Genomic DNA, 12953 nt, shown 5'->3' on the forward strand with positions numbered 1-12953 from the left:
GGCTGGATTCCAGGAATTTACCCAGAATGTTTGGTCAGACATCATATTTTGTAAAGAAACTAAATCTGGAGCTGAAGATACAGAAAACCAACTTCATGACGCAAGGATATAGTTTATGCTCTTTTTTTCCCCTGCAATAAAATGTCAGAAATGGCTATTCCGATTCCTATTCTCAGCACATAAAAGGTAATTATGGGGTGGAACTAAGTGCTGCTGCCCCTCCCAGGTTCCAGTTGTCTGGTCCCCACTTCTCTTTCTCCTCAACACTCTGACTTGGAGCTGGAATTTATACTTTCCAACCACCACGTCACATAGTTCTTCAAGTTTTCAAACCAAAATTGAAGGGCCCTAAAAAAATTATTACTTCAGGGAAGTGAGCATTTTAAATAGGTCTGTAAATAACAAAGAGAAGCTCCTATTAGGAGACTAAAAGTACTCTGATATAAATGAATCTAATTCTGCAACTGCAGTTTTATTGGGGGATAGAGGAGGGTGCAGAAAGAGTGGATGCCTCTTCTGGAAATGAAATGAACAAGCAAGCTACACGTCAGTGAAAGTCAGGCCACACAGCACGGTCTAGAGATACCAACCACACATCTCTAACAGAATTAAGCATTGCCCACTTAATAAGTAGCTGTTTAAATTGCTGCTATGGCAGTTTAAGCTAAAATACAGGATTTTGCACTGAAGCAGCTGAGAAAGCCCTCACACAATCCCATTCCACTGATTCTGCTCGGTGGGATGCTAAACTTCTGCTGACACTTAGGGACCAAGGGGAAATTCAGTGCTGTCTTAGGTTGCTGCAACTAGGTATTGAGCGCATCTGAATTCCTTTCCCAAGCTACACTTGCTTTTCAAATGATTCTACTCTACCATGACTACTGCATGGATGGTACAGCCTCGCTTCCTCCTGTGCAGTAAAGACACCATCGAATTTGACTGCCATGACTTACTCTGCCTCCCCTCATCTTTGCAACCACTTGCCCGAGGCCATCTGTACAATGGCCAGAATTGCACTGCTGCACCTTAGATAATTGGGTCACAGTCTTTCACTCTTTGCACTTGACTGACATATTTTCTCCCTTTGAAAACTGCTGTGTTGTCATGTGTACAACCTGAAGCTACCTGTACAATCCTGCAAGTCACAGTCCAAGAATCATATGCGCGTGCAGGTAAAATAAGAGAAAGTTTAATTCGCATTACCCTTTTCCACAGCCCTCTGGGCTTTGATCTTTTTCTTACCCTTGATAACCTCTATCTCTTCCCTCTAGTCTAGAAGTTTCTTCTTTCCTATTCTCCATGCCTCAGCTTCTTGAGTAGATTATCTCAGGATTTATTCCTCAACATCAGTATTCTAAAGGGTATGTGTTGTACATTTGACATCACTTGAATAAGTTGGGTAGCAGGGCTTACATGAACAAAAGAATTCTGGCAGAACAAATGCAAGCCTTAAGTCATTCCTCAAAAATCTACATGTAGTTACACAGGATTACCCTGGAAATAACTACATTAGGGGAAAAAAAAAAAAATCAAAATCCTGGAACCAGTTTTCTGCTTTAAGGGGTTCACAAGGTTCTTGGCAGAGCTCTAGTAAAACTGAAAACCTCAAACACCCCACGTACTATCATACTCCTGTAGAAGTTCCACTGCTGTGAGGAGAACAGCTCTGTGCTCAGGATCTCGGATGTTCAGTTCATCCAAATCCTCCTCTTCTAAAAGCTTAAAGGTATCCAGATCTTCATAACCATTGAACAAAAAAGTGGGCATGTGTTCCTGCATAAAAGGGAAAAAAAAAAACAGCTGTAAGACAACATATTTATTCAATTTATTCTGTCAATAAAGATACTAGAAGAGACTTTCACAACCAGCAAAAATTTAGCAAAAGCAAACCACTGTATAACAGCAAAATCATAGGATTATAGCTTGTATAAACATTGCTCAGAGCTCAGGAAGGTAGCTGTGCCAGAACTAGAATGTTACACATATTTTTGTATTTGGAATGCACTGTATTAAATGGCCTAGGTGGCATGCTACCCGGACACACAATATGGCACAGCTCTGTACAAAGGGAGAGGCAAAAATGGTGAATTAGAGCCACACCAGTTTATCCCTAGCTCTTCTGAACAGAAACATGGAAAAAACCTTCCTCTTTAAAGACAAGGTAACTATTGTTATTTTACACTTTTTGCTTGCTTTTGAAGTGTGTTAGCTAGTAGCCACACTATGCAACGATTTACGGTCTCCAAGTGTGTGGAACTTGCATCCTGCAGCACTTCATCAAGCCTGACAGGCAGTTCTGCCTGGCCTCAGCTATTTTCACTCTGCAGCTAAGACCCGATTCTGCTAAGTGGGGTCATGATCCTTAGGATTATGAATCTGGTGTGCAGCTTTCAAAACTAACAACTCCAAAGGTGTGGTCCCCTTCCCACAAGCAAAACTGAAGGGTAAACAGAAGGAGATAATTCGGACCTTTAAGTTGATGCGATCCAAGAGATCCTCAACTGACTTGGGCTGGGGCGGTCTGCTTTTCCGGCGTCTCCTGGTGGGTCGCTTCGGCTTCTCTTCCTCTTCATTTAACACGTCCACATAGATAAATTTGAAAGTGCCAACTTTGTTGTTCAACAGGCCCATCCAAGTGCCCATGGGGGGTTTGCTGATTATATCAATAATGTCACCTTTCTGCAGACCAAAGAAGGAAGAAAACCATTTAGACATGCCTTCTGACGGACATTCAAGCAAACACACTCTCTTTCTCTTCAATTTTCACGTACACAGAATGGACAACACACTTTAGTTTTCAAAAGGTTAATGACAGCTCTTGCAAAAATGTCTGATTATACTTGTTTTACAAATGGAAGAAAAGGGAATTAAGTGGCATGCCTAAGACCACAAAGCAAGTCAACAAAAGAACCTGGAACGGACCCCAACTGTCCAGATTCACAAACCTGCTTACACTCCAGTAGTGCATCACTGCTGTTTTGTACAGATGCCTCTAAGCGTGCAACTATCTGAAACTGGTGCAAATAAGAACACGCTCAGTGTGTATGGGCACACAATCTCACATCAGATCTCCTGAGGAAAGGAGGCATATGCAGAAGGAACCGTGCAACACTGTTGCTTTTCCTAATGTGCTCCTGACCATAACAAAGAAGTGGATGCACAACTGTTGTTGTATCCTTAAAGAGATTACCTTACCTATATCTGCTTTAATAGGAATTAGCTGCCCTTGGAATTTCAAGTAATGAATGTAAGGAGTCAGATACTTTGAATCAAATATAGCACAACTAAAAGTAATAAAAGCTGATATGCAGAAAAATTAACAGGAAGTGACAACTCACAGTCAGTAAAGTAATTCAATATTAGCTCAAAACAAGTTATGTTAACTGAAATGCCTTTAAGAGACCCTATGTGTAGGTGCATCTACATTTTTTCCATGGATTTTGAAAATTTTTCCCTTGATGGATTGATTCATTGTGGCAGACAAAGTATTTTTCCAATCTTTCAAACAAAGTCCTTGCAAAATGGAAATGAATTTGTGGCACCTTTTTATTTTTCCAGAAACTAAAGACCCAAGTGTCTTTCCCTGCACGTACAGAAATACTAATGCTTACTTATATTCTGTAACATTTTGCTATAATTCAAGCAAATCTTAAATAAGAATAAGATAAGTTAAAGGACTTCAAAAAACCACATGTAAACTGATTAAAAGACTAAGAATTGTATAGTTCTTGCAAAGAGTTCTTAGTTAAGAATTTTGCCAAAATAAATGTTTGACCCCTTAAAACCAAATAGAGCTGGTACCTTGAGCTTCAGAGAGTCTGTATCATAAGGACTTGGGGTAAAATCAGTGTGAACCCTGGCTCTTCCACAAAAAGGTCCTCTGTAAGGAGGCTCTTCATCATCACCATCTTCTGATTTCACGCTCTCCCTGTTGCTGGTTGAGGAATCTGTTGTGCTCACTGTCTGACCACCTGTGTGAGAGACATAGTACCAGTCCACAAAAAAGAATCTCTTCGTGAAGAAGGGTCAGAAAGAGAGGCAAGACAGAAAATGGGTCTTTTTTCTACAAAAAGGTTAGAAGTCCTTAAATGCTGCTATTTCTTACATACACATGTGATGGGAGAGTTAATCTACTTTCCACCCCTGTTTTCCCAAATTCAGCTCCTCAAAATTTAACTGAGCAGCTGTTTAACTAGTGTCTCATCTATGGTACATCACAGGAGGTGTCATCTTTCTTGGAAGTTTTGCCTGGAAAAATAAGCTCTGAATCCTGCATGAGGGTTCCAGAATCCTCCTCATTTCCAGAAATTTGGTTTTATGGCAACACTTTGTATTGATATTTAAAAAAAAACCAACAACAACATAAACCCCAGATGATTTCCAGAACACACCTTTAGTTATTTAACAATAGAGCTTTCTCTTCATTTTTTTTTTTGCCAATATGTTCTTGGTTTCTATTGGTCAGTAATTCATAGTGAAGCAAGTTCTCACCATCCGTGTCCCACTTAAGCTCTGTTTTGTGTAGAGACTATGTTAACCAGAGAGGTTTTAAATAATACTCCTGTAACTAGTTATTGAGAGGACGTCAATGTCTCTATGGAGGGAGGGGTGGGAAGCCCATCAGGAGTGCCCAGTAGAAATCTCATGTAAAGATGAGCCTGTTTACTACTGGCCAGGGATTGTGATTCTCATTCCAATCATTGATATTAAAATAGCAGGACCCAGCAGAGTCAGCCAGAAAGCAGATTTCACTTTTTCAGGGCTCTGTATAAACACAAAGCAAAATAGATCATCTCTGCACCAAAGAGCTTATGGTTCTTTGTAAACCCTTAATGACTAACCCATCAGGCTTTCTACTTTTTAACCACTGCTTCTGCTTTGACTTTCTCTGATTCTGCTTACTGTGCAGATCTCCCTCTCCAAAGCCACAGAAACGGAGCAATGCAATTTCAACTGAACTTACTCATTGAGCTCTGACCGCTTAAGGAACTCCTCAGGCTCTCTACTGAGCCCCCGGCTTTCAGCTTGGGTTTGTCCAGGGAGTCAGAGTCTGGCGGCGGCGACTGCGGAGAGCCCGGCATGACCCCAGGGCTGGACTCCTGAAAGGGATGGAATCATTTCAATTTGGTAAACAAACAGAGGCACTGACAGGAGCTGCTCGTTCATCTCCAAGGAAAGAGATTCTGTTTTCCTGCCCTTTACCAGACAGGATGAAACCTTCTATGTTTATCTACTTATTGAGTGGTACTCATCTGTGGCAGAAACCCCACTTTATTAGGCATGATAGCCTAATATTAGGCATGATAAGCATGCCTTTATTAGGCATGATAGCAAGGACAGGAGCAAATAGTCCAGTCTGAAAAAGCTCATTGTAAGTAGAAAGAAATATTACACAAAACTCTCAATTCAAAGGTTTTAATGACACACAATATTTTTGCCAGCAGTACTTGCAAACCAGCTAATGCCAAATCCAGCCTTCCAAATCAGGATTTTGTACAAAGGTGAATACAAACAAATCAGACAACGCGAGACACACAGCAACATACATCATCTTTTGCAGTGAATTGTTGATATCTTTGCCCATTTACCTCGAAGAAAAAAACGTTAACCAGAAAATGCAGCCTGTGCAGAGTATTAATACTCATAAACATAAATGCATAAATATAAAAAGATTTTGCTATATGTGCAATGGGTGAAGCTATTTCTCCTTTCCTTCAGTCAAGCATCACAGGAAATCAAAAAGGGTCTTTCCTAAATTGAAATTCTGTCAGCCTCTGTGAAGCACAGTCAAAGCAAAGCAGCAGATACTTGTAGCCAGAATAGCTTTTGCTTGTTTTTTTGAATGCAGAAAGAGATACAGGCATATAGTTTGAGTCATGATGCCAGAAAGGTACAAATATTCTAAAACAACTGTGCCAAAAAGTTTGAAAACAAAAGAACTGTAGCTTGCATACAAGAAGAATTTTTGTGGAGATGTGTGGTCATAAAACTTTTAGATGAAAGCTATTATTTGCATGCTGCAGAATCATCAGAAAAAAAAAAAGTAATCCCAGCATATGACTTCAGAGGTCAAGTCAATCTTGGAGAGAGCTAGAGAGCAGAAGTATTGCTAACTCACTGTAAACCAATTTCTCAAAGCATCCCCTTCTCAGGCAGACTTTGCAGAGGGGCACTGTAAGGCCACTCAGACATCAATGCATCTTCTTATCCATATTAAATCATGTGAGACCTTAAAATGTTTTAATGGCAAATTTAAATTAAATAACCATAACTGTACCACTGCCCCTAGTTATGAATAAGTACGGCTAGCGTCTCCAGATTCTGCAGTTCAGGGTCGTTATTTCGAATGTCCGAAACGCTCCTTTTGCAGGCACTAATGCGTTGCATTAGTACCAAAGGGCAGATGTGGGGGGACACGACTCCCGTTCCATTGCCGTTCCCGCCCGGCTACGGGCATCCCCGGCGAGCCGGCGGCCGGTCCCGGGCCACGTGGGGGCGATGTGAGCCAGGGAGAGCTCGGCTCTCCCGCAGGCTTCCGAAGCTGTTACACATCGCAAACGCCAAGATTAAACAAATGCCGAAGAATTTTTGACACTCCACCAAAGCAAGGAACCCAAAGTATACCAAAAGAGAACAAGGCAGCGATTGTTCCTAGGCCACTGCAATTCAAAGCCTAATTTACAACTAATCTACTTCAGGTTTGCCTTTAAGAATAAGCTATAAAAACCTGTAATGAAAGAATAGGAAACTCTTTTGTGGGATGCCCCTTTCTGACTACACTGTGCTTCTGTTTTAATGGGCTGCTGCAGAGGGCAAGCTATGATGGAGAACAGATCTGTAATAGCAGAGAGCAACCGTGTATGTGAGGCTATGCTGGGAATTTAAACTAAGGGGTAAATTGCAGATTAAATATATTACTGTGACCCTGTGTCGCAGACTGGTTCCCTTAATAAATAACGATGATAGACAAAGGAATGGAAATACAGAGCGAGATGTGTAATGCCAGCAACCACAGGCTTCTGCTGATGAGCTACTTGAATGAAAATCTGAAAATGCATTTTCATGGTTTGGCATCTATAGGAAGCCATTTCACAGTGAGGGATTTTATAAGAACATAGGAATAAGCCACACCACAGGCTTGTTAGAAATTTCTTCAGAGATGCCTTGAAGCATGAGAATCAATATTGATTATCACTTCTACACTATTAAGTGGATTCCACTGCAGATCTTACATACCTGCTCAGACAGAGAGCTGCTGTATTTTTTAGACATCCTTTTCTTCATGGTTTCTTTCACAGACTTCACCTTTTTGCCCAGAGATATACGGGAAGCAGAGGGTGATTTGATCACTTCTTTATAAACAAAGTCTCCTTCTTTGCCCTGCAAAATAAAACAGGGTTTAAGCCCATAAAATACAACAGCCTTTTTTTTCCTCAGTCAGCAGTCATTGCAGAGGTATCCAGGCAGACACAGGACAGCATGGTGTCCAATTTACTGCTCTAAATTCACTGCTGAGACCTTGTGCAAACCACTGTAGCAGTCCACTCTACCTTACTCCTAAGGCCTGATTTGTAACCTTTTCTGCAGGTACCGAGTGTAGATGTGTTGGGGTCTGTTAGGATGCCTTTATCCCTTTGAGTTTCAGGAAAGTATCTGACCTGACAGAAAGCACCACCGTTTCCGGCTAAACTCTCCTGACAGGACATACACTATTTGTGGCTCATGTTGGTCAGTATTACATACAGTTTAACAGGACTAAAGGTACCTCTGAGATCCTACCCAAATATATATCTCTGTGTGTATATATATATGGATACCTACATTTGGCTATCCAAATTTACTTTTTATTTTCAGACAGGCATTCAGTTAACCTCTCTTGATGACCATCTCTGTGGTTTTACTGTGGATTGTTTATTAAAAAAAAAACCCAACCCCCAAAAAAAAGCTACTAAATCCATCAACCATGGTAGAAGGTTACACTTGCACAGCTATTCTTAAGACACACAAGAGGGTACTGCTGAACTAAATTAGCTGGTTCATATATAGTGGATGACAAAGGCCAGCTGCTTTGAACGCATTTAACCTTTTCTAACCCAGCTTAAGATACCTAGCATTTACTTATGCCACAAGCACGCGCAAAGAATGAACATGGATCAGTTGACATTTTGCCAAACTTACTTGTATGACTCGGCCCTTATTCAGATTGTCCAGGCAGCATGTTAGACATGGTTTTTCCTTCTACAGCGTGTCAGGACCCACAGCGAGGCAGCTTTATTAGAGCTACCACCAGCACCCTCCATTGGCAAGGGTGCACCAAAAATCACAACGCAAAAAGGACCAAAATCTGTTTGGCCAAATAGAGTGACTATTGGAGTTGGTCTCTGACTTGGTTCAATAATCCTTCTAAGGACAATCTAGGTATATGAGATACAAACCCTAAAGTAAGTGTACACTATATTCTACATAAAAGATTTATCTTTTTTTATAATTTTATATATGTTTGCTACTTTACTAATGTTCTCCCCAAAAGTTTCTCTGAAATTCAGCTGATATTTCATTTCCAACAATTTTTTCCTTTACAAGCTGTTTGTGATTACAACTTCTTTGGTAACTTTTGGTCTTTCAGCAGAAATTAAGGACAGCTCTTTGCCTTATCTTTTTGGAAAAAAACCTTCCACTTAATGGACTTAAATGTTTTCAGGAAAAAAAACCTTGATCTGCATATGTTATTCTGGTGCACCACATCTCTCCCACTACTGATGTTAGTAGGGAAAAATGTAACATCTAGATTTCACACTTTCCTATATCAAAACCAATCTGAAGAAAATATGCCAAAGTACCTATGTTTAAAGATAAACACTAACTTTGGAAGTTAACTTTTTTACTGAGTTGAAAATTGAAGAATAAGCACCCACAGTTTTGGCCAATTTAGGGGTAACTGATGATGTGTAAAAAAAATAAGAAAAGCAAAAACAACCTCAAAAAACCCAGCTGACATAAAAAAATGATATAATGCTGGCATATAAAATGTTTCACAATTTTGGCTTGATTTAAGTGAACAGAGAAGTTATCAGAACCAATGTTGAAATAGAAAAGAAAAACATATATGGGCAAAAGGAAAAAAAATATGTTGGCAATTTCATTTGATATAATGTTTTGGCTCATTTCTGTTCTGTTATTTTTGGCCGCGGGCTGACCAACAGTAACGCTGGGATCAACATGAGTAACATAAAATGGAATTAATTCTCAGGGGAGGTGCTTTTTTTCTTAAACACAAAGAGCTCTGAGATGAATTGCGCAGCACCCAGCACAATGGGATCCTGCTGTACTCCAGAACTCTTAGATACAATGAGAAAACAAATAATAAATCTCTTACATAATGACTTCCACCCAAATAACTTGCAGATCTTCAGCAAATGAAAGTTTGCCTCATCATTCCAAACAGTAAATATTTTTACCAAGAAAGTATACCAATCGTATGTTTTGCCTGGGGTGATGCTTTGAGGAAGTCAGACGTAAGAGTAGCCCACAGATGTGCCTCCAGATCTGCACTTTGATCACTTGTTCCTGCCTCTACACATACGGTATATAAATACTTATACACACATGGATATGGGTGGGTATGTTATTCTCAAAGCTAAGGAAGTTTGAGGTTAACAAAGATACTCTGCTTTCTTGGATCCCCAAACTGTTATTACAGACCTAAATTACACTTCAGTCTATTATAACTCTATTGCACATTTCATTTTATGCTATTTCAAGTCTGCGCCTTCTTGTCTTAAACTCACCATTTGGTCAGAACTGTTTCCAATATGAAGGGAACGATTTGTCAAGTCAAATCCTCCAAAGCTACAGGTTCTCTGCAAAAAATAAGGATGGATACAGTTCTATCACAATGATTAGCTCACTCAAAACATCTATGACTTGGAGAACACCAGTGAAAACACAAATGTCTGCAAAAATGGAAACAAACAAACAAAAGGATGGGAGATTATAAATCAAGAAATCTGTTACAAAGTAATTTGAATAATTCGTCTTTTCCAGAGACAACTCTTTGGCCTAAGGTCTGCTGCTGTTGAGTCATCTATTGCCTACTCTTCTTTTTAAAAAGAAAAAAAAAGATTTCTTGGTCTGACGAAACTGTTGATCTTATGCATCAAGTTTTCCAGGGTGCTGGCAACTCCACCTCAGCACTCCCATCTGCCTTCATAAATAAGTCCACAGTAGCATTGAAACAGAGAACCACCAATCTTTTAAAACATTTCATAACCTACCTTCTGGGAATAGCTGCATAGACTCCATTTCCACTGAAATACAGGGAAACACCAGAGGCCTTGTAAGGCAAGCTCTTCGTAAGAGGAGGGAAGAACCAGCCCAGCTGTCCATAAGCATTGTGTCCCTGCAGCCTCAGCAAGCCCTGATTCCAGATTAGGTATGTACCATCACACCTGTGGTGATAACGTGGCAGCTCTGCTACTTCTTGGAGAAAGTATGCTATATTTACAGTGCCACAGTCACCTAGTGGAGTGACTCAGTTTTGGCTGAATGCACAGATGCAGTTTATCATAATCATCCTGAACAAAGAAAAGAATATCAGCACTATGACACTGCTTCCATCCCACAAGCAGAGGGCAACCAAACTCAGTACAGTTGCATTTCCACAGCCAACCATTGTTTAACTGTGGCAGATGAATCTCTGCTAAAGCTTTGGCATCACTTGAAAAAAGACTAGACACTTAGGGGGCTCAGAGAGAATCCAGCTTTTGCTTTGCAATCCAAAAGGTAAAACCTTTGACTTTTTATTTGGCCACTGAACATCCAGTTGCACAGTACTCAAGTATCTGGCCCTGCCAGAAGTCTCACATAACAATCCAGGGAAATGAAGGTATGGCAGTTACAATTTACTTGCACAACTTCAACTCTGGGCTCTGAGCGTGGGTTGTGAGACAGGCAAATGTCTGTTATAAGTATTCTCTTCAGCATTACAGTTGAGACAGACAGGAGGCAGAAGGTCAACCACTTGCGAACCGTAAGTTCTTAGGGCCTGAACTACCCAAGAGAGTAACTTCAAAGACACCTTCAGACTCAGCTAAGCATCAGATCAGACCTACAAATGATTGCCCAATCAGTACCGTGAGTGTGTACTTGAGAGTCAGTGAAAACCCACCACCTGAGAACTAACACTCTGCTTCGACAGTCTGTTAGGAAGAAGCAAGCTCTATGAACTGTGCCACTTAATAAACAATTATATCAATTAGTTCTATTAAAGTAAATATTCTTCCTGCCCTGTTCACCACTAATCAGCATATATATTAATAGCTTTTAAAAAGTTTTCTTTTCTAGCTTCTATGTTGGGTGCTGTGTACCTACAGTGCTCGGATGACAGCTTTTGTACCCACCACAACTCTACTAGAACTCAAAGCCAGCTTTGTCTAGGCCCCACACACATTAAAATAAATTTAAGTGTTTTGTTTTTTTTTTTTAGAAGGCTATGTGACTATGGCATAACTTTTAAAAATTGGTTTTGGAAAGCACTTGAGACCAACCACAAGTAATAAGATCAGTTTTTAAAGCACAGCACGTTTAGCTATGAGTAATGTTGTCCTTCTGTGAAGAGTCCATTCTAACTAATCCTACAGTGTATGGTAATCCCAGCAATGAAGAGAGGACATCTGGAACTGCTCTGAGCAAACTTGTCTGTCAAACCAGCCAGAGCTCCTCCTAAAGCTCTCTTCTCAGAGAGCAAAATGTCTGTTAGTTAAAAGCTTCTGAATAAATGTACCATAGTAAGGATGCTTATTGTTTCATTATGGATCTCCCCATACAGTTAACTTCTGCCTTCAGATTCCAGTAGTGACCCTGGCAATACTGTACCAAACAAAAGGTCTGTGGATGAGGAGAGGGATATTCAATGGAACGGCCATGCAATCAAAAGTATTATCGTTTTGGGAGAAAAGAAAAACTGATGCGATTTGAAAATTTCATGCATGTCCAGGTCACTGAAACAAATATAAATGACAAAATGAATGGCAAGGCAAGACAGAGTGACCAATTCCACTGAATACATAGGCATTGCAATTTCCCTGAGGTTGCAGCAAACAAACATTAAGTGTTTCTAGGAAAAAGGAATGACATTAATTGAAGTTTGCCAGCTTTTTGCTGTTTCAGGAAGAAGTGTGTTGAAAAAGCCAGTAAAAGCAGCATGTCTCCACCATTTATCCCATTCAAACAAGGCTGGAGGAGCAGTTGACTGAGGAGTTCCTCAACAAGAACAAAACACTACCCATTTCTTCTCTGTCTGTGTCTCTGTGAATAAGCAAAAGTCAGTCTAGATGGTTTATTGTAGTGAGACTACCTATTAGAAGAACTGAAAAGCTTGTTTCTGTCATCTGTATTTATAAAGAGAGTTTTAGATGGTATTTTAATTATGGGGCATCTCTAGAACATATGAGTATGCTCTTTTGCCTGAGATACTCCTATTGTTCGACCCACAGAAGGACGGTTTCTCTTATCATTGTAATATCCTTAGGGGAAAACAATGTCTGTGAGTGGCAGGGCAAGCAGTCAATGCAGACGAAATAGTGAAGCTGCCAAGAGAGAACGTTCATGGTATCGGGTAGGAAAAACCTATCTGTTTTGTGGCTGAAGAGCAAAAGGTGAACCATGAAGGCTTGGTCACCTCCCACAGGTTATTCAAGGAGACCAAGGCTGTGACAATCAAGAATACCTCACATCTCAAGAAATGAAGAAGAGACCTCTCCAAATAAAATCTGTAGTTCAAGAGGAAAAGCTGTTTCTACTATATTGTTCACTGGAACATCTTGCTTAATGTTACGGGTGCACTGCTGTTTCCACCCACTGAAGTAGGGAACATATCTACACTGTCTACTAGACAACAGACTGTCAGCTTTGGAGATCTGGCTGGCCTCAAAGGCAAGTTCCTAGGAAACTCA

The 12953-nt window shown here is 40.2% G+C and overlaps 1 protein-coding gene across 8 annotated transcripts in view; it reads right to left on the minus strand.

The window, feature by feature from the left end:
• Positions 1-12953, minus strand: part of SASH1 (SAM and SH3 domain containing 1) — a 558854-nt gene that overhangs the window by 11491 nt on the left and 534410 nt on the right. For all 8 annotated transcript variants that reach the window (XM_054820868.1, XM_054820870.1, XM_054820869.1 and 5 more), the window contains 6 exons: positions 9789-9860; positions 7237-7380; positions 4964-5099; positions 3802-3971; positions 2470-2679; positions 1623-1773 (listed from right to left, as the gene is read on the minus strand). In XM_054820868.1, the coding sequence (XP_054676843.1) occupies positions 1623-1773; positions 2470-2679; positions 3802-3971; positions 4964-5099; positions 7237-7380; positions 9789-9860 (883 nt within the window). The remainder of the gene's footprint in view (positions 1-1622; positions 1774-2469; positions 2680-3801; positions 3972-4963; positions 5100-7236; positions 7381-9788; positions 9861-12953) is intronic.

This window comes from Grus americana, chromosome 3 (genome assembly GCF_028858705.1).
Source record: "Grus americana isolate bGruAme1 chromosome 3, bGruAme1.mat, whole genome shotgun sequence".
In the NCBI taxonomy this organism is placed as follows: domain Eukaryota; kingdom Metazoa; phylum Chordata; class Aves; order Gruiformes; family Gruidae; genus Grus; species Grus americana.